We start from the raw sequence: 22,331 nt of genomic DNA, 5'->3' as shown, positions 1-22,331 counted from the left end.
ATGTGCCATTGCATAGTGGATGCATCTGCTGTTATCTATTTTCAGAAATACTGTACCACACAATTAGCACTGACACTAATTTACATTTATCTTAATTTTAGAATATCAAATCCTACACAAGGAATGAGGAAATGAACATCAAGCGTCGCCCACAAGATGCAGAATTCTCTGAATATCACAGAATATCACAGAATTCACTTCTGTCGAATTCAAGGTCCTCATCCTCACCTACAAGGCCATTCACGGCCTCGCTCCCTCCTACCTCTCTGACCTACTATCCCCCTACCTACCTGCCCGTACCCTCCGTTCCTCCGGCTCCGGTCTGCTCCACATCCCCCGCCCCAACCGCCCTACCATCGGTGGCCTTCAGCCTCTCAGCCCCGAGGCTCTGGAACTCCATCCCCCAGTGCCTTCGCCGCCTCCTCCCTTTCCTCCTTCAAGGCCGGTCTCAAGACCTTTCTCTTTGACCGCACCTTCAGCTCCGCTCTTGACTCTCTACCCCCTCCTCGCTCCCTCCCTTCCCTCCCCTCACCCTGACCATTTCCCCCCTACTCGGGTCCTGACCCAACTGTCCAGCGCCTTGGGACGTCCTCCTGACGTGAAAGGCGCTCTAGAAATGAAATCTTGTTGTTGTTGTTGTTGTTGTTGTTGTTTTCAGTACATTCTGTGGAACTCTGCTTTCAAATGAACTCAATTTAAGAACTTCCTGGAAGTTTTTGCGCAACTCCAAATTATAAAGCAATGATCTCAAGAATTTAAGGAAAGAAGAAATCAATTCAAAGAAAGAGGAAAGCCCTACCATCTCGCCACCCAATAACTCTTTTGCAACTTCCTGTTATTTCTCTGGACGCACGATCGTGCTGCATCATGTTTTCCTGTTTAGTAATGACATGACAAGATGGAAAAATCTTATTTTCGCGTCATTGTCATTTCCACCAGATAAGTAACATTTGTAAAGGCTGTGGATTCTACTAAACAACACCAAATCAATCAATCAGTTTTAATGAATGCTGAGGAGTAAAGATTGACAAAGATAACAGCTTTGCTTTTCTTTCCCCTGTGAAAGAAAGGCTTTTCAAACCATAAATGTGGTGTCCTGCAGCATATTGGTTAGAGCACTCGCCTCACAAGCGAGAGGACCTGGGTTTGATTCCCGGGCAGAGTGAAACCTTAGGCAAATTTCCTTACTCCATACGTCTCTGTTTACCAGCAGTAAGTAGGAACCAAGTTGTTAGTCAGTTCTGGAGGTAATAATCCCTTAAAAAAAATATGCAGTCAGTTCACTTAACAGTGTATTCTGTGAAGCACTTTGAGATGCCTCAACGACATGATCAGTTTCTATGTAAAATGGAAGGATTATTATTATTAAATGTACAGTGAGATAAATTGAATGAAACATAGGATGTTGCAGCACACAATGGCTGACGCCGTAGCTGTTTCTACACATTGGCCAATCTAATACCGTTTGCCCGCTCATTCACAATATCCTTTAATATTCCTCCTCTTCCCATTTATAGCCTCTGCTTCAGCAACAGTTTATGGCAGAGAATGTCACCTTCCATCCTCTCTCCGTGTAATTGTTTGTTTTCTGAACCTCACGTTGAATTTTTTTGTGATTATCTGAAAATTTGCACCAATTGGTTACTGCCTCACCAAACAGCGTGAAAATACTTTGCTACTATTCACCCTATAGTAACCGACTCTGACGTTGAAGATGTTTATATTTGTGAGGTCGGGGTATTAAGGGATACGGGGCAAGGGAGGGTAATTGAACTTGAGGTACAGATCAGCCGTGATCTTATAGAATGGCGGAACAGGCTTGAGGGGCTGAATGGCCTCCTCCTGTTTCGATGTTTAATCAGGACACCATGAATGTATTGGGTTGTACTGTATTCTAGTTCCCTTATAACACGATAAACTTATATCTATGTGATTGCTTGTCTGGAGGATGTTTGACTCACATTTCTATGAGAAGCGAAGCTGCATAATAATCAATCACCATCATTGTTTGCAACCGTGTTATTTATCTTCAATGCATCAGCGCACAGTTGCAAAAGAGGTACAATTATTGATGACATCCAGTCACAATGATTGCAAAATCAATTAAAGGCAATATGTAAGAATGATTTAAAGACGTAAAGGGTATTTGAAAAAGTGAACAGGTCCATATATTGGAAGTCCCTCCAAACATTGCATCAATAGACAACAGCCACACAAACCATACAATTCGAGTTAGTTATCAGTAATACGTTTCTGGTTAAGAAAATACATAAATATTGTGGTTTTTCAATATTCCATTACAACAATCTTGGGTTGGTCAATTGTGAAATCATTTTCCTGTAACTGACAGCTGCGTCAATGGTGTAACTACGACAGGACAGAGAGGATGTATATATACAGGAGGATCTCCAGCCTCTCATCATTCAGAGTCTCTTCTCGTTTCCACAGCCTCAGATCTGAGAGAGAATCCGACTGCAACATGCCATCCCAGTCAGCCCTCGTCCACACCTTTAACGGGATTCCCTTTTCTACACGCTCATCAAAAGAGCTTTTACACACCTTGGACTCCTTTGAAGCCAGAGAGGATGATGTGCTGTTGGTGTCCTACCCAAAGTCAGGTAAGAAGTTTTACACATTAAATATAAAATCAAATCTCCAGAGATAGGGAAGATGGTGTGTTTCTATTGATAATAGTTTGACAATATCTCACTCTCATTGTCTTTCTCTCTTCAACCCTCACAGGGACTCACTGGCTGGCAGAGATCCTGAAAAACCTGTACCGCACTCAACAAGGTGCAAATGGCTGTGGAACAGTGACACTGACCTCTCCCATTGAGTTTGGAGATCCTTCCAAATACGAGGACCTGAGAAATCTTCCTTCCCCGAGACTGATCCCCACACACCTGAACTACAAGATGTTGCCAGTGCAGCTCAAAACCAAGAAATGCAAGGTACAGACACTTGGCATTTTATTGTACAATTAAAGGAGACGCTGTATTCTGCAATGCTTCAGAGAGTTGCTTTATAAACAAATCAAATGTATCAAAACTATTGCTTTTCATCGATTTGAAATGTTTAATGTAGATCATTATTTCAAGAACAAATGAGATAGGTTTCTGTTAAGAAATAATATCTCGGGGATACAGTATATAGTTTGGGACATGACATGTGCAAGTGGCTGCCAGGATGGTGGAAGGCAAACGGGGTGGACTTCGGTCTTCTTTCGTTTAGCAAATTCTTATGTTTTTACTTAAATAATTTACACATAACATCTGCAAAAAATATATGTAACATATTCATATATTGTCTTGAATAATGCAGTATCTTGTGTTCTTTGCTAATAAAATGTAAATTGGGATGCTCGGTTTGTTTCTAAGGATCTGTTGTATATATGTTTTATATTTAATTATTATTAATTAAATATAAAACCTTGTGTGCTCTTTGTATGATCTTTGCTAAACATGTTGTGTTCTCTCTTCTCAATAGATGATCTACATCATCAGAAACCCTAAAGACACTGCTGTTTCCTTGTATCACTACTACAAAGATAATCCCAACCTGCCAACCGTTGACAAATGGACCACCTTTTTGGAAAAGTTCCTGAACGGAGACGGTGAGAATAGGAAAAATCTTTATACGGTTCAATTTGACACGTAAATCAAAATGGCAGAATTTAACGACAATGGATAAGGGGAGGCACAGAGGGAGGGCAAGAAATTAAATACAATCTCATTTCCAGATGACTGATTGCTGAACATTTGTTCTTTTCTATTGCAGTTGTTTGTGGCTCGTGGTGCGATCACATTCACAGTTGGGAGGAGCGCAAAAATGATGACAATGTTCTCATTCTGTACTACGAAGCCATGAAGAAGGTGAGATACTGCACTTGTTTCGCACGAGATCTGTAACAATGCACCACACTTATTATATACACGCGGCCAGACAACAACTGAAAGAACTGAAATAATTATTCCGCAACACTAAAATTATTTTTCAGTTTCGCTGAAAATTTGTGTTTAATTTCTGAATTAAACATTCAGAAATTAAACACAATGTAAATGACACATTAAATAATAATAATAATAATAATAATATTACTTGGATTTGATATAGCACCTTATCACATCGTTGAGAGGTCTCAAAACACTTCACAGGAAAAAGATTGACTGTGTATTTTGTTGGCGAAATGTCTAAAGTAGAATAAATCACAAATTGTCATATGTTCTTGTTACAAAGTCACACATTTGTTGAGATTATTATTTCATGAAGGGCACTGTATACTCTCTCATTTCCCTTTTTATAATTAAACTTTTGTTCTGGAATTCTCTCTCCAGGATCCGACCGAGAGCGTTGAGCAGATCAGCACCTTCCTGGGTGTCAACCTGACTTCTGAGCAAATTGACGACATCACCAGGAAATCGTCCTTTAATGAGATGAAGGAACAGGCGCAGAAGGAAAAGGTCGATGCCAATAACACTGTGTGCGCTCTGACATCCAACAAGAGGCTGATATTCCGAAAAGGTTCGTCTCCTCTGAGTTTATTTGATACTGATAGGGTGATCAGACTCAATAGTGATTGATAAGGCGCTATGTCAAATGCGAAAATTATTATGATAATACAATTAGAGGTTTAATTCATTTTTAGCCAATAATAATGGAGGGTTGCCATGGCTACAGCTTTGCAATAATATCAGAACTGTTTAGATGGGCATTTGGGGTAACATTGAGCCGACTGAGTGGCACAACAGAGAAGTTTGTCACCTCGCAGGACTTGCATCCAGTTTCCTGAAGGGATGAAGGCTGAATTGATCTGCTTGTAGTCAGCGTATCTGGCAGCACGCTAGTCAATCTGTTTCCACGGATTCCCTGGATTCAATTCATTGAAACCCTTTATACCCTCCTTAGGGCTCACCGCAACATCTTCTTTTAGTTTCCTCCCCAGAGCAGATCCCCAAATCACATGTGTTCAAAAGTTACAAAGGTGTTTTCGTCCAGAAAATATCCAGTCAATCCACATTACAGGGTTGTCTTGTGAAGCGCTTTGAGACGTCTCAAGGACGTGATGAGGCGCTGTATCAAATCCAATTATTATTACTGTTTCCCAGTCTAATCCATGCGCCTCTTCTCTTTAGGTACTGTTGGAGACTGGAAGAACCATTTCAGCACAAGACAGAATAAACTGTTCGACGAGCGGTTTGGAGAGAGAATGAATTCCAGTGAACTGGCAAAGTCTATTGAATATGAGAGTTAACATCGAGGGACATCAGTGAAGTCGGAAGAAGAAAATCTCTGACACTAAAGCAACAGAGTTAGGGCCAAAATGATTGTGTTTATAGCAGCTGCTTTCTAGATTCCTGCATCAAGATTTTAGCACAGACTCCATTACGAATTGTATCAACAGTTATCTGAACGTATTAAATGCATCTATTTAAGTTTAAAAAAATGATGAATAGCTATTTATTTTTATATAAACATGGGTGATTGAGTATTTTTGAATTTCAGATCATTGCTTACTATATATTTCAATAATACAGTTGTATTTAATAAAATTCAAATAACAAATTATATATTTTTTGACACAAATATTTCGACTCCTTCCAATCATTTTCTTATTACTATATCCCATTTCACAAGCTGGATTCCTGCCTCCGAACACAATTGCGGGACTCAATCCACGACTGTTTGTGGGGACGCTGCTGTGCGCGATTGGCTGCCGTGTTTCGCCGACAAAATATACGGTCGATTCACTTTACCGTTTATTCTGTGAAGCGCTTTGAGACGTCTCGAAGACGTGATAAGGCGCTATATCAACTGCAAGGATCATTAGTATTAGTATTAGTATTATTTCACAAGCTGGATTCTTGCCTCTTTGCCGGAAGAGACTCGAAGGTAATTATTTGCTTCTTTTTACGAACCCTAATTGAGATTCTCCTCTCTATCCCAGCAATGCTGAGACTAAAGGCAGTGCCCATCTTGGTGCCGTGTCTGAGATCAACTCAGCACAGAACGGATGGGTTTCAAACCTGCATCCTCCCAGCGCTGCACAGCTGAGTGTTGACGCTCACTGGGCGATTAAAAAAAAAGCATTCACTTGAATATTTTAACAGCAGAGGGCGTCAGAAACACAAAATATTGCGTGATGTATGAGCTAATAAAATTTTTCAAACAGGCGAAAACTGAAAAAAACTAATTTGGAGAGAATTCAGCGTAACACCCAGTTAACAACGACAGTCAATTAGATGCAGTTGTACGGCAATTCACGTCAAAGAACATTGTAAAACTTTACACACACCAGGAAGTCAGGTTTAATTTTTTTGTACACAAATTTCTATTTCTATTTATACAAATGTAATTTTGTTGTGTACATGTGCACCCACTGCGTATGTATAAAATCACATGATGAATCACCTTTACTGTCAGGAATGACTCACCAAGGATGTTTCAGAAGGGAGGGGACAGTGTCGGCAAAGAAAGTTTAGTAAGAATCGCTTAAACGAGGAATGGATCTCCTCAAACTAAATTGTGCAATCCACCGTCTCAACGGGAAGTTCATTAAAACTGGGAAAGGTACAAAACTAACAACAGCAACAACAAAATGACATGTGTATCGCGCCTTTCACGTTGGGAGGACGTCCCAAGGCGCTGGACGTATAGGGTTACAGACCCGAGCGGGGGAGGGCGGGTGGGGGGAAGCAGGGAGATCGAAAGCACGGTCGAAGAGGAGAGTCTTGAGGTGGGTCTTGATATGTGGCGAGGGAGGGGGCGAGACGGAGGGTCAGGGATGAAGTTCCAGAGGGCGAGGGCAGAGTGGCGGAAGGCCTGGCCACTGATAGTGGGGCGAGCGAGGCGGGGGATGTGAAGCTGGCCGGAGCCCACAGAGCAGAGGGAGCGAACAGGGTGGTAGGGATTTAGGAGGTCGGAGAGGTGTTGGGGGGGGAGCAAGACCATGGAGGGCTTTGAAGATGAGGATCAGGATCTTGATCTGTATCCTCTGTGTGATGGGAAGCCAGTGAAGTCACGAGGGTGGGGGGATAGGGTCACAGAGCCCGGTGTGGGAGAGGATGGGGGTGATAGGATCACGGAGCCCGGTGTGGGAGAGGATGGGGGTGATAGGGTCACGGTGCCCGGTGGGGAGAGGATGGGGGTGATGGGGTCACGGAGCCCGGTGTGGGAGAGGATGGGGTGATGGGGTCACGGAGCCCGGTGGGGGAGAGGATGGGGGTGATGGGTCACGGAGCCGGGTGGGAGAGGATGGGGGTGATAGGGTCACAGAGCCCGGTGTGGGAGAGGATGGGGGTGATGGGTCACGGTGCCCGGTGGGGAGAGGATGGGGGATAGGGTCACAGAGCCCGGTGTGGGAGAGGATGGGGGTGATGGGGTCACGGAGCCCGGTGTGGGAGAGAATGGGGGTGATGGGTGACGGTGCCCGGTGGGGGAGGATGGGGTGATGGGGTCACGGAGCCCGGTGTGGGAGAGGATGGGGGTGATGGGGTCACGGTGCCCGGTGGGGGAGAGGACACGGGCTGCAGAGTTAGTTCGGGATGATCTGCAGTCTGTGGAGGGAGGAGTTGGGGGCCGACAAGCAGCGAGTTTGCACAGTGGAGCCTGGATGCTATGAATGTGTGTGTGAGGGTCTCGGGGGCTGCGGTGTGAGACAGTGGTGGAGTCGGGCCATGTTGCGGAGGTGGGGAAGGCAGAGCGGGTCATGGCACAGATGTGGGGGAGAAAGGATAGTTGAGGGTCAAACCAGACCCCAAGGTTCGGGACCGGCTCAGGGAGGGGGAGTGAGCCCCAGGGATGGTGATGCTGTCAGCGCCTGAGGTGAGGAAGCGCTGACGGGAGCCAATCAGGAGAGCCTCGGTCTTGTTGACGTTCAACTGAAGAAAGTTGAATTGAAGAACTTCAAGAGATCTGCAATATTTGTCGTTTAGAGATGTTTTATCTGAATGTATTTTCATTCGAACGGTGCAGGGGTTAAGTTACTGTTTACAATTTACTTTAAGGTAAAGATGAATGCAAGTTGAGAGCACTTTCATTTCTTAAGAAGCATTTCCCAGGGCAATCATTGCAATTTTGCGAAATTTAATTTCTAGTATTTGAAGCATTTCTGGCAGACAGTTGGATCCTCTGGTGAATTTGAGCAGCACATAACAATATTTTAATTTCCCTTAGTAATACAGCCAAATGGCAATGCAATATTCATGTTAGTTTAATCTCTCTTTTAAGGTCTGAGTCTGAATATCTCTAAATTTGTGGAGTCCTGCAGCAATTTAGTGAGTGCACTCGCCTCGCAAGCAAGAGGACGTGGGTTTGATTCCCGGGCAGGGCGAAACCTTAGACAAGCTTCCTTACTCCACACGCCTTTGTTTATTTAGCAGTAACTAGGAACCCGGTTGTTAGTCCATTGGCAGACTTCTTTCTGGGGTTAATAATCCATTAATCATAATTTGGTCACTCAATCCATGACTGTTTGTGGGACACTACTGAGCACAATTGGCTGCCGCGTTTCTCGCACAAAATATAAAGTCAATTCACTTCATAGTGTATCCTGTGAAGCGCTTTGAGACGTCTGAACCACGTGATAAGGCGCCTTATCAAATCCAAGGATTATTATTAATATTATTTCAGTTTTTTGCCTCTTTAATTCACACCTTCACCTTATAGAACACATTCATTCTCAGAAACTCTGCTGCAGTGAATATCACTGTTAAGTTTGTGAGAGCATGTTGATGTAAACGGTGATAGAAATCTTAATTAATAAGCCATTTCTGCGACGTTCACTTGCCTTCAACTTGGGAAGTCACTGCAATGCAGCAACTGCACAGCTCCAGTAGAGCTCAATGACTCCTTGCTGCATGAATCTCAATCAGTATGTCATAGGACAACCAACGCCCTTCAATGAGGTAAGACTCAAGAAATACCTGGATATCTGCGCCCACTGCTAAACCCAATCTGCTAAGCAAAATGGGAGATAATTAATGCATGAATGATTAACAGTCAAAGTAAAGCTGCTGTCAACTAAACTAACATACTCGGTTATAATAATAATAATCCTCGCATTTAATATAGCGCCTCATCACCTCTTCGAGACGTCTCAAAGCGCTTCACAGGATATACTGTGAAGTGTGGTGACTGTATATTTTGTGAGTGAAACGTAGCAACAACAACAACAACAACAACAAGATTTCATTTATAAAGCGCCTTTCACGTCGGGAGGACGTCCCAAGGCGCTGGACAGTTGGGTCAGGACCCGAGCATTGGGGGAAATGGTCAGGGTGAGGGGAGGGAAGGGAGGGGCGAGGAGGGGGGAAATGGTCAGGGTGAGGGGAGGGAAGGGAGGGAGCGAGGAGGGGGGGAATGGTCAGGGTGAGGGGAGGGAAGGGAGGGAGCGAGGAGGGGGGAAATGGTGAGGGGGAGGGAAGGGAGGGAGCGAGGAGGGGGGAAATGGTCAGGGTGAGGGGAGGGAAGGGAGGGAGCGAGGAGGGGGTTGAGAGTCGAGAGGGGAGCTGAAGACACGGTCGAAGAGAAAGGCCTTGAGACCGGCCTTGAAGAAGGAAAGGGAGGAGGCGGCGAAGGCACTGGGGGATGGAGTTCCAGAGCCTCGGGGCTGAGAGGCTGAAGGCCCGACCACCAATGGTAGGGCGGTTGGGGCGGGGCACGTGGAGCAGACCGGAGCCAGAGGAACGGAGGGTATGGGCAGGTAGGTAGGGGGATAGTAGGTCAGAGAGGTAGGAGGGAGCGAGGCCGTGAATGGCCAATTGCACACAGTAGCGTCCCACAAACAGTCATGGATTGAGTGACCAGATTATTACTGGGTTTGATTCCCGACAGGGTGAAACGTTGGACAGGTTTCCTTACTCTACGCGCCTCTGATTACCAAGCAGTGAGTAGGAACCTGGTTATTAGTCGATTGGCGGATCGCTTTTCCGGGGTTAATAATTTCTTCAATATGAAAAAAAATTGGATCACTCAATCCACGACTGTTTGTGGGACACTCCTGCGCACAATTGGCTGCCGTGTTTCGCCCACAAACTATACGGTCAATTCACTTTACAGTTTATTCTGTGAAGCGCTTTGAGACCACTCCAAGACGTGATAAGGCGCTGTATCAAATGCAAAGATTATTATTATTATCACGATTTTCTAATATATTCCAGCTGTGAAAATAAGATAGGATTGAACAGAATTTTAAACCATTTCCCGTGCAGGATACATCTGTAAAGGAGGTGGGGCATTTGCTATAAATCTTTGGAATCATTGTGTTTGCTGATGAAGAAACAGAATGAAATGTGATTTCAATTGAAAACAGCCATGAAATGTGATGACTGACAGATAATCAATTAGTGGCATCATTGATTCCACTCCAATCTCCATCTATCTTATTTCCATCAGATTACTCAGCTCACTGTTGAAATGTTCATTATCTTCTCAAAACTGAGTCCTTTTTGTGCATCTTATTGCTAATTAACAATTTAGGGTCAATTATTAAATAGCATGCTTGTCCTTAATAATAATAATAATAATAATAATACTTTTTAATACATAATAATCCCTTCAAAATAAACAAATAATAATTTGGACACTCAATCCACGGCTGTTTGTGGGACACTGTTGTACGAAATTGCCTGCCACGTTTCGGTCACAAAATATACAGTCAATTCACTTTACAGGCTATTCTGTGTAGCGCTTTGAGACGTCTCGAAGATGTGATCAGGCGCTATATCAAATGCAAGGGTTATTATTATGAGGCAGACAAAATAGTGAAAAGTACACAATACACCTCTACCATATAAAACAGTTTACCGAACCATCTGTAACCGACGAAAGACAAATTTATGTGAGATTCACTGTAATAACAATAATCCTTACGTTTGATATAGCGCCTTTCATGTGGGGAGGAGTGATTTATGTTCGTATGTTGTGTTCCAGGAGCAAAACCATTTACATGCCTTAAATAACCCAATTACTTCATCTTTCAAGCTATCTTTGGGCTGAGTGGCAGTTAACTTTCTCCATCCCGTTTCTCACATTAAAACACAGCGAGGGGATATGCCCTTTATCTGAACTCTGGTCCAAAGTGCATTTCTCACATGGGATTACTTTGATTTGTTTGGTGTTGGATGCATCCTTTTTATTTCCTCACTTTCGATCAGTGGCTTAGCACGCTGTCTGCAGTTTAAGATCTCCGTGCTGCTTGTCACTGCAACAGTTTGGACATTTATGGACTGAAATCAATATTAAGGGCAGCTCTGTAGCTTGGATTCTCAGGTACCATCTCCTAACGGGTATCATTGGCACTTAAAGGTGAAAAGAATAACGTAACCAGGTAGTATTGTTAGAAAGGTCAGAAGTAAATGTTCAATTTACAACTGTACTGTTCGTTTTGCTGTTCCATTGCGTATCTTTGGGTTTGTGTTTTCATTTTCAAAGAGTCTGATAGACTTGATAATAATAGTATCCTTGCATTTCATCCAGTGCCTTATCACATCTTCGAGATGTTTCAAAGCGTTTCACAGAATACACTGTAATGTGAATTGACTGTATATTTAATGGACAAAACACGGCAGCAAATTGAGCACAAACAGTCTCGGTTGTCTCTAGATGTTGAATTTGGAGGAGATAGCTATTGAGGTTTTAATATGAAGGGATATTTGTTTTCTCTTTAATAATAATAATAATAATAATAATAATAATAATAATAATCCTTGCATTTGATATAGCGCTTTTCACGTCGGGAGGACATCCCAAAGCGCTTCACAGAACACACTGTAAAGTGAATTGACTGTATATTTGTGGGCGAACGCGGCAGCCAATTGCGCACAGCAATGTCCCACAAACAGTCGTAGATTGAAAATGACCAATTTATTATTGTTTTTGGTTTTTGGAGGGATTATTATTAGGCTCTGTGTGGAGTAAGGAAACTTGCCCAAGGTTTCGCCCTCTGCCTGGAATTGAACTCAGGTCTCTCGCTTGCAAAGCGAGTGCTCTAACCACTGAGCTACAGGACTCCACGAGTTGCTTGTTTACCTTCTATAAAGAAACAATAAAAGGTAATAAACAAAAATAAACTTGAATAATTTAAGTCATAACCTATTGTAAAAAAAAGCATAACATACCTATTCCAATCTACTGTTCTATATACTGTATAGTCATAAATATGTAGATATGTAATATGTATCTATACTTTAAATTCTCAGGAGGTAATGAAAGAATAATCACTTTATTATTCATTGCAGACAGTTTGCCTCAGTGTAACATGTAGCCTCAGAGATCAGGAGGAATAGCCTGATCTGTGCCAATAGTTGAGTACAGCCCACAGCAGTTGACCGCTGGTCAAGAAGAGAACGCAAACAGTTGGAGATCAGGTTCATGAGAGCTAAATAGTGACCCACATTTTAAACGTTCATACAGTGTGTACAACAATAACAACTAACGTAGCACCTTTCACACTGGGAGGAATGTCTCAAAGTATTCTACAGCTCCCTTAAAGCGGAGTCACCTTGGAGCTGAACAGAACTGGTTCCAAGATCATGTGCTTGGCAAGAAAATGTTGGAATTGAATAAATCATCTGTGGCAGTCTTGTTAGACCAGTACCTGGGTCCACAACAGGACTGTACGACACTGCTGATGACGGATAATAAAAATAATCCTTGCATTTGATATAGCGCCTCATCCCGTCTTCAATGGATATACTGTAAAGTGTAATGACTGTGTATGCTGTGTGTGAAACTGCCAGGAGGAATAGATAGTTTCTTGGGAGCAAGGATTCTTCCCACTCAGTTCCTTTCAATCGTGCAAGCCAAAGACCTGGAAGCAGCAGGAAGCTTGCCAGATACCGCTATCCATGGCCGGCTGTGCAGTTTTAACTGGTTAAACTCCAGAGGTGTCTCAATGCACACTCTTGGGTTCCCAAAGCATTGGTTCACATCAAAACGGACCCTGATACTCTGCAGAAGTGCATCCCTCCAGGGAGAGAATGTGTGGTATTAATATTAATAATAATATTAATAATAATGCCTATTAACAAAAATACGAAATGCACCTTTGTGGTCTCATATCGCTGTTTTGTAACAACGACAACAACGACAACTTGCATTCATGCAGCTGAAATGGCTGGAAAACCGACAAGAAAAGAGGATTTCAATGAGGCGGAAGATTTTGTTAACTTTAAATCTAACCTTGAACTGATATTACAGGCATGGCAAATTGATGCCTGTAGTGCAAACCAGCTCCGAGTTTCTGTAGTGGGTTCACGTCTCGGCTATTCCCACACATGCACGCGGCACTCGCTGACACATGTGTGCACCGTACGATTATCAACTCCAAACAGAGAATCTGTGAAGATTGATGTCGTAAACCCTGACCGCTTAAATCGGCTGATTTAACAGCACAGTCACCAGCTTCCCTGCCTCACACAATGCCTCGAAGCACGGACGCAGTGCCATAAGGTCGCAAGCAAGACGACACATATGAGGCACATATTTCTTCTCCTCAATTATTTCACCAGGAACCGACTCGCTTATTTTACACGCTCGTTTTTGGGGGCTGATCTTCGTCACCGCGGAACAATCAATCACTCAAGCTGTCGTTGCTGTTCAGAGAAGACAATGATTACTCGCTGAATGAACCTCTCCCCCACCCCCCACCCCAACCCCATCAAAAGCGTGCAAAAAGGATTTGCGAAAGCCTCACACTGTCTCACAGCTTTTATATTTGACTTATGTTGCACTCGGAATAAGCTGAAGACACAATTCAATGTCCGGGCTGCCGATGGAGCAGAGGCAAAGAATCAAACGGAATACGATGCAACAGAAAAAACTCTACAATTTTGACTCATCAAATTTCCAGTGAATGTTGACCTAGAATTCCTCCCCTCACCCCTTCCCGCCACTCCTCAATTCATTCCTTTGTTCTGAGCTTATAGTTTCTGGAGTGTCCATCATATCACAGCACTGTCCAACAAGAACTAGGAAATGCCCAAGAAAGCGAGAGATTTTATGGTACAGTATTTGCTGAGGTGCATTGAAACAGTATTAATCTAGTCTACCGAGGGCTTCGTTTCTTAATCATAATTTTTAATTGAGTTCCAGATTTAATTTCATGTCTGTCGTCAGATATTGCTCTGGTTGTCTCACTCAGGACATTTTAAATCTTCGGAATTAGCTTTGGTTTTAGTCAGAGCAGATTAACTGCTAGAATGCAGGAAAAGTACTAATGAGTAAAAGACAGCTTCATTGCTTAACACGTGTATGCCTTGAAACACATTAATCCCTTAAAGTATTGTGCATTGTGCAGAAAACTCCACTGAATAATACTAATGCCATTGTAGGGTTTGGTAATAATCCTTTAAAAAAAAAGAAAAATAACAATTTGGTCACTCAATCGTCAACTGTTTGTGGGACGCTGCTGTGCGCAATTGGCTGCCGCATTTCGCCCACAAAATATATAGTGAATCCTCTTTACGGTGCATCCTGTGAAGCGCTTTGAGACGTCTCGAAGACGTGATACGGCGCTGTATCAAATGCAAGGGTTGTTAAGGGTTATTATTGTCCAAGCAGAGCCCCAAAATGTTTTACGCGTTGCACGTAAGACCATTGTTTTAAAATTTAGGAATTAAATAGCTGCCTGAGGCTTCGTATTTTGCTGAGCGTGTGTCCAAGCTGTAGGCAGGAGGATGGATGGTGACAAAGCTCTCATACATTTCATACGCTCCAGAATTAAGTAAGCAGGAGCTATCGCCCAAGGAAGAGAAGGTGGATTCCATAAGAGACACAGAGAAATTTCCATACGTGGGTGGCTATATTTATGTGGCACTCTCAGCCTGGTTTGGATGCACAATGCTGTGTTGCCTTGTGTGTCAGACACTAATTGGCAGATCAAAAATAAAATATCTTCATGTACATATACCCCCACTCATTTGTTATAAATCTTAGTTTTCCCACTCGATTCTGCCGCAATCTATTATTTTTGATGCAATTTTTGAACAACAGAGCCAAGGAGTAGACAATTTTGCCATTTCGCACAGTAGAAATAGCCGATAGGCAGAAACAGTATTTTCCAGTTGCATAATTTGCCAAAAGTAATACTTGACAGATGTACAGCAGATGTTGTCCAAAGCCTCTCTGCATCGTTTGCAACCTGAGATGAACACTAACTTATAACTTTTGACATCAATATTCCTATGCAGTCCGTTGGGCCATTGTAACATCTTGTTTAGGGATTAGACAGATTTTCTTTTCTTTTTTGGTTTAAGAAACAATCGGCTTTCCAATTCCCCACAGCTTCACTGCCATTTCATTTAATCTGCTCTTAGATTTCCGGTATTGAAGCCATTTGTGGAGTCCTGTAGCTCAGTGGTTAGAGCACTCGCTTTGCAAGTGAGAGACCTGAGTTCAATTCCAGGCAGAGGGCGAAACCTTGGGCAAGTTTCCTTACTCCACACAGAGCCTAATAATAATCCCTCCAAAACCAAAAACAATAATAAATTGGTCATTTTCAATCTACGACTGTTTGTGGGACATTGCTGTGCGCAATTGGCTGCCGCGTTCGCCCACAAATATACAGTCAGTTCACTTTACAGTGTGTTCTGTGAAGCGCTTTGGGACGTCCTCCCGACGTGAAAAGCGCTATATCAAATGCAAGGATTATTATTATTATTATTATTATTTGTGTCTGTGGCCTCATCCCCACTAAGACACGGATGAGCCAAACCAAAATGAGCTTTAACAGTCTCAGAAAGCGAGAGAGAGAGAGAGAGAGAGAGAGAGAGAGATTCATCTAATATGTACAACCTACATTCCATCCTGGATAGAAGAGATCATAGAGCAAGGCTGTAATATTCCCTTACGCAATATTAACATAATGCAAGCCTGAGGAGCCGGGTTCAATTCCCGGGCAGGGAAAAAAATTAGGCAAGTTTCCTTGCTCCACACACCTCTGTTTACCGCAGTAACTAAGAACCCAGTTGCTAGTCGATTGGCAGACCACTTTTCCGGGAGTAATAATTCCTTTAAAAAAATGGGGCCAGTTTGTAGCACTCTCATCGCCTTTGAGTCAGAAGGCAGTGGGTTCAAATCTGACGTTGAACTCGTATAATCATAAAATTGCTTCACTCCATGGCTGTTTGTGAGTACACAGTCACTACACCTTACAGTAAATCCTGCGAAGCACTTCGAGACATCTCCCTGACATGAAAGACGCTATATCAAATGCGAGCATTACTTAGGACTCATATGATGCAATGTTTTTTTTAGTTTCTTTTTCTTCAAAAGGCCTGTGAATTACATCAAGAAATGACCCAGTATTGTTATCTGAAACAATAGGCTTTGTACTAGATTTAATATTATTAATCCTCTTGACTGAAATTTATTAGGAAACTGAATGCAGTTGCACAATCTTGCTTTTAGGGTTAACTTCACAAAGACCAAAAAAAGAACAAAGGACGTAGACTGCTATCTAAAGCCATTACAACTTCCAGATTAAATAAAAAGGAAGATGATGAGGGCTGTGAGTGAATAATCCTCCGTCGATTAAATCGTATTTGCTGCACTGTAAGTAATCTAATAATATTTTCGGTGACTTCCTGCAATTAAAACTGCTGAGACACAATTTTCTAAGATTGGCCTCTCTGGTGATGCAGGTAATACAATGGTGTAGTTCATATAATAATAATCCTTGCATTTTTTTATGTTGAACAGATCCTTACTAAATGTAAAATATGACTCACAATCAGCCACTATTCAATGCCCGGCAATGACTTTGTACATTTTGTACAATCTGTTTCTCCTCTCTATAAAACACATGACTTGAGTATTTGTTAGACTGATGTTAAACAGGACTGAGCAATCCTTACAATTGTAGGTTACTGGTGTTGCTTCACTGCATGTTTGAATGGAAAGGAAATAAAGTTAGCTTTACTTATGTGTCAGATCAACCAGTCGCCATAATATCAAATATACATATATATACATAGCAATAAATATTCTGGTAGATTTTCAGTTTTAGTTCACACGAGAGAGGATTGCATGAAGAAGGCCTTCAACTACAACAACAACAACAACAACAAGATTCCATTTATACTAATTTGATAATAATAATAATAATAATCGTTGCATTTGATATAGCGTTTTTCACGTCGGGAGGACGTCCCAAAGCGCTTCACAGAACACACTGTAAAGTGAATTGACTGTATATTTGTGGGCGAACGCGGCAGCCAATTGCGCACAGCAATGTCCCACAAACAGTCGTAGATTGAAAATAACCAATTTATTATTGTTTTGGGTTTTGGAGGATTATTATTAGGCTCTGTGTGGAGTAAGGAAACTTGCCCAAGGTTTCGCCCTCTGCCTGGAATTGAACACAGGTCTCTCGCTTGCAAAGCGAGTGCTCTAACCACTGAGCTACAGGACTCCACAATCTTGCCATCTTGCCAGAATCCCTACACTATCATTCCAACATCATCATCTGCAGAGGGATCTTGTTTGAAGAAGATCTGTATCAGCCTTGGGGTTAAGTTAACGACACTATTTGGTAGATTGTTGAAATGGAAGCAGAGAATACGGCATTTTGTTTAGACATCGACCAAATTGACCTCAAAATAACCAATTCTCCGTAAATTGAAAAGATTCTGTTTGCCCAGTTAGTCTATGTAGGCCAATTAAAAGCCGTGATTTAGGTTGCACTAGCTGTCCACTGTAGTTATGCTACATCAACTGGTTTAAACATGAGGCATTCAATAAGTCCAGTTCCTGCAACAATTCGCACTTACACAGCTCCGTTCATGAAGAACAAAACACACAGTGGATCCACTTGACTTCAAGAAAGAGAAGACCATCTGGATTTGCAGCCAACAACAGTTTTATTCAACTGAATGGGTACACAACAAGCCGGGAATTGGACAAAAACTTAACCTTTAAGACCATTTTGTCGTAAAATTTAAGAATGTCACAATTCTAACACGGAATCTGGATCTTCTTTTCTTGAAAAAGCAACACAAAACACAGGGTTGCAGATTAAGACTGAACTCAACGGCTTTCCACGTTTCTGGGCAAACTTAAATTTTAATGGGGCTTTGGATTGGAGCACAGATTCACCCGAATGATACCAGGGATTAAATTGTGAGGACAGGTTGCATAAGATTGGTCTGTATTTCCTGGAGTCAGCAGGTTGAGGATCGATCTAATCGAGGTCTTTCAAATTATAATCAAAAGAGTGGCTACAGAGAGACTATTTCCTCTGGTGTGAAGAAATCTGAAACAAACGAGGGGATGTAATCTTAGTTTGTTCTGTGCACTTAGTTTCCTGACCTGCTTGCATGCAATTCTTTCTCCTCTTACGTAAGCGCACGACACAAATGGTGCATTATTTTACGCTTCTCCTGCAACCAGCAAATTAGATTTCACCAGCAAATCCTGCTTCTTAGCAACAACAACAACAAAATGACATTTATAGAGCGCCTTTCATGTCGGGAGGACGTCCCAAGGCGCTGAACAGTCAGGGATCAGGACCTGAGCATGGGGGAGGGTTGGGGTAGGGGTGAGGGAAGGCAGAGAGGTGGGAGGGCGACCGAAGGCACGGTCGAAGAGAAGGGTTTTGAGACCGGCCTTGAAGGAGGCGAGGGAGGAAGCGAGGAGAAGGGACTGTGTGATGGAGTTCCAGGGTGTGGGGGCAGAGAGGCTGAAAGCCCGGTCACCGATGGTAGGGTGGGTCTGGTGGGAGGTATGGAGCAGCCGGAGCCCGATGAAAGGAGGGAGCGGGCAGGTTGGGAGGGAGTCAGCAGGTCAGGGAGGTAGGAGGGGGCAACGCAGCAGCACAAACAGTCGTGGATTGAGTGACCAAATTATCATTTACGTCTTCTTCTATAAAGAGATGGCCATTTAACCCGTAAAGGCCAACCTCAATATAATTATCATCTTCCATCATCTTGCACAAAGCCACAACGGAAGGCAGTTCATCACTGGCAGTGAATTCAAATATATCTTCGTCTAAAATCAGCAAGTATTTAAATAAAGCAGACATATAATTTGCTGGTGATTACATTTGAAATATTTCACAGAGCAGCCAGACACAGGGGTATACACTTTGCTTATTTTAGCTGTAATGATTATAATTTTCCCCCCTCTGTGATTAATAAGAAGGGATGATGGTTCTTTGTTTCAAGTCGAGGGATGGCTTGCATTTATTTAACATCAACATTCAAGGGAACTCGATTCATCACATACAGTTTGTATAGGCTGGAAAACTTGGGGTGAGAATCATGGCATATGTGATGTGCTAAGTGCTACACAGTAGGAAATTCGACTCTATCGATGTCACACTGTCAAAATGTTTGGGCTCAAATCCCAAAATCATTAGATTTGTGCCTATGGCTGTGGTTAAATGCCCTTGGCTATTTACGACATTTAAGTACGGTTTCTCTGAATACCAAGTAACCTGTTTTATTTTGAATGAAACCAGTATCACAGTACTCAGATGCCTTACTCCATGACTTTCAATGGACTTCAGTGCAGGCCACAGACAGATTTAAGCAAAGCAACAACACTTTATACTGATAATGTACCTTTCCCTTACAAATCACAGACACTGCACTTTACGATATATCCTGTGAAGCGCTTTGGGATGTCCTCCCCAATCTGAAAGGCCCTACACCAAATGGAAGGAATATTGTTTTTGTTCAAATGGATTGAATGTCTCAAAGCACATAACAATTAATAATGTAATCCTCGCATTTGAGACAGTGCCTTATCCTGTCTTCAAAACATCTCAAAGCGCTTCACGGAATATGCTGTAAAGTGAATTGACTGTATATTTTGTGGGGCAAAATGTTACATCCAATTCTGTTCCAATTACGAATCTTCTAAAAGTGTCTTATCTTTTGGCCATGATTTGCCCAACACTACACTGTAGAGACTAGTCCTGTATATATTTTTAGATTATCCTCACACCAGTGATGTTATGGACTCTGCAGCACAGTTCTGTTCCTACAGCATCTGATAATGGCATTAAGAGACAATGAGCAGGCAGCAAAGCCAAGGGCAGGGTAACCTTCGATCTCTAGGGGAGATAAAAGGGCCCTATTTCAATGATTTTTATAAAATATTTGGTAATTGGTAGATGACTCACCACCGGCTGCCCTTTTGCACCCCTCAGTGAGTAGCTAGAGTAGCTTGATAGAGGGTTGCTTCAGATGGTTTGGCTCTCTTTCATCTGGGAATAGTTCGAAGCCATTTCGAGGTCAGCAGGTCTCGCACATATAACAGAGTATTATTTCTGAATACAATGCAATGGCAAATTACTTTAGTCAAAGTATCTGAGCCAAAGTTAAAATGACAAGAGAGAAGGGAAATGTGTTTGGTACAAAAAATTATCCAATTTGCCGAAGAGCTAGTTTCAGTCTATGGAATGAAAAATGCAATGTTTTATAACAGATTTGATGTCATAATTATCATTTCTCTCCAGACAAACACTGAATATAGCCCTAGAGACATCATGGCAATTGGGATAAATGGACGGATACATCTAGATAAAAACCTTTTGCAATACTAGGTCCTGAGCGTCCCAGAGCGCTTGACAGTGTCGGAGCACGACACTGAGCCGGGGGGATGGAGGGGGGAGGTGACCGCAGGCACAGGTCGAAGAGGAAGGTTTTCAGGCGCGACCCGAAGATGGGGAAGGAGGGACTAAAGGGGAGGGAGGGATAGAGGGAGAATGTTCCAGAGTTTCGGGGCTGCAACTTGGAAAATTAGGAGAAATAAGATTGGAAATCCAAGAAAGAATTCTAATTTTAAGACTCGGTGATAACTCTAAAGCTGTTGTGTGGCTGCGTTATTGCTTCTGATATTAAAAAGTAAAGTACAGAGCTACTGATACCATTTGCAGCTGCTTTTGATGATACGCTTACCATCTGTTTAACAGCAATCATCCCTGCAAATGTACGGCATTTATAGAATCTAGCGCAATTAGCCAAAAAAGAAATCTAGTTGTGCATTGTAGTTAAAACTGCCTGTAGTATGCTTGTAAAATGCAATCTTTTTTTAAATTTGCAGGAAATAAAACTAAGGAAAAGATGAGGATTTTACTGTATCCAGCTTCCATAAACCAAGACTTCTCTCTACGTTCCCACACATTTGAAAGTTCTTAACTGTGTGAGGTGTAGAATCATGAAAAGGAGCAATATTACACCACTAATATAAAACCATGAGCTCATTCTTGTCTTGATATGTAAATTGCCATTGGGTTGCATCAGCTCTAGAGATTGTATATGATGCACCCATAAAAGAGGTGGGTAGTGATAACAATAATCCTTGCATTTGATATAGCGCCTTATCACATCATCGAGACGTCTCAAAGCGCTTCGCGGAATATACTGTAAAATGAATTGACTCGGTATCTTGTGGGCGAAACATGGGAGCCAGTTCGCACAGCAGAGTCCCACAAACAGTCGTGGATTGAGTGACCTAATATTTTTTGAGGATTATTACCTCAGGAAAGTGATTTGACTAACAACCTTGTTCTGACTTGCTGCTAAGACTTGCTGAGGAAGGAATCTTGCCCAAGGTTTAGCCTTCCAGGAATTGAAATCAGGTTCTCCCGCTTGCAAGGCAGCTGCTCTGGAACTCTATCCCCCAGTGCCTTCGCCGCCTCCTCCCTTTCCTCCTTCAAGGCCGGTCTCAAGACCTTTCTCTTTGACCTTCAACCTTCAGCTCTCCTCTCGACTCTCTACCCCCTCCTCGCTCCCTCCCTTCCCTCCCCTCACCCTGACCATTTCCCCCCCAATGCTCGGGTCCTGACCCAACTGTACAGCGCCTTGGGACGTCCTCCCGACGTGAAAGGCGCTCTATAAATGGAACCTTGTTGTTGTTGTTGTTCGAACCACTACGCAATCATAATAATCCTTGTGTTTGATTTATGCATTTATGTCCTACAAACAACCATGCAAATCAATGACCGATTTCTCCTGGGGGATTGTGGGCTCGGCAACTTGGAGAAACTCCCTTTTTCTTTTGAAATGGTGTCACGGGATCTTTAAAATCCACCTGAACAGGCAGACTTTTTAACATCTGAACTAAAGGGCAACATCTTCAACAGTGCAACGCTCCCCCAGCACTATATTGGGGTGTCAGCCTAGACTGTGAGCTGAACGTTTCAATGTCGGGCTTGAACCCACAGCCTCCTGACTCAGACATTGCTACGAACTGTACCAGGCTGATTATAACAGTCTGGTTTGAACAGGGACTGGTTTGGACTTTTGGATTTAACCTGAGATCATCCCTTGAGTCCTTGAAATTGCAGACCCTGAAATCAATGCCAGAGTATTTTGCAAATTTGAGTG

General features: G+C 42.6%; 1 protein-coding gene across 1 annotated transcript; it reads left to right on the top strand.

Moving 5' to 3' along the window:
* Positions 1 to 2,403: 2,403 nt before the first annotated feature.
* LOC121848060 (sulfotransferase 6B1-like) lies at positions 2,404 to 5,559 on the top strand. Its single transcript, XM_042335699.1, has 6 exons — positions 2,404 to 2,618; positions 2,743 to 2,951; positions 3,487 to 3,613; positions 3,778 to 3,872; positions 4,335 to 4,521; positions 5,133 to 5,559. The coding sequence occupies exons 1-6, from the start codon at positions 2,480 to 2,482 to the stop codon at positions 5,249 to 5,251; spliced, it is 876 nt and encodes a 291-aa protein (XP_042191633.1). The 5' UTR covers positions 2,404 to 2,479; the 3' UTR covers positions 5,252 to 5,559.
* Positions 5,560 to 22,331: the final 16,772 nt, after the last annotated feature.

This window comes from Callorhinchus milii, unplaced genomic scaffold (genome assembly GCF_018977255.1).
Source record: "Callorhinchus milii isolate IMCB2004 unplaced genomic scaffold, IMCB_Cmil_1.0 Scaffold5, whole genome shotgun sequence".
Lineage (NCBI taxonomy): Eukaryota > Metazoa > Chordata > Chondrichthyes > Chimaeriformes > Callorhinchidae > Callorhinchus > Callorhinchus milii.
This window is presented reverse-complemented; position numbering and strand designations above follow the sequence as displayed.

What these genes read in the sequence shown, in the direction of transcription:
- LOC121848060 (XM_042335699.1), top strand. Translation starts at nt 2,480, where the DNA reads ATGCCATCCCAGTCAGCCCTCGTCCACACCTTTAACGGGATTCCCTTT. An exon ending in TCAAAACCAAGAAATGCAAG is followed by an intron (nt 2,952 to 3,486) that starts GTACAGACACTT and finishes TCTTCTCAATAG; the next exon opens with ATGATCTACATCATCAGAAA. An exon ending in AAAGTTCCTGAACGGAGACG is followed by an intron (nt 3,614 to 3,777) that starts GTGAGAATAGGA and finishes TTTCTATTGCAG; the next exon opens with TTGTTTGTGGCTCGTGGTGC.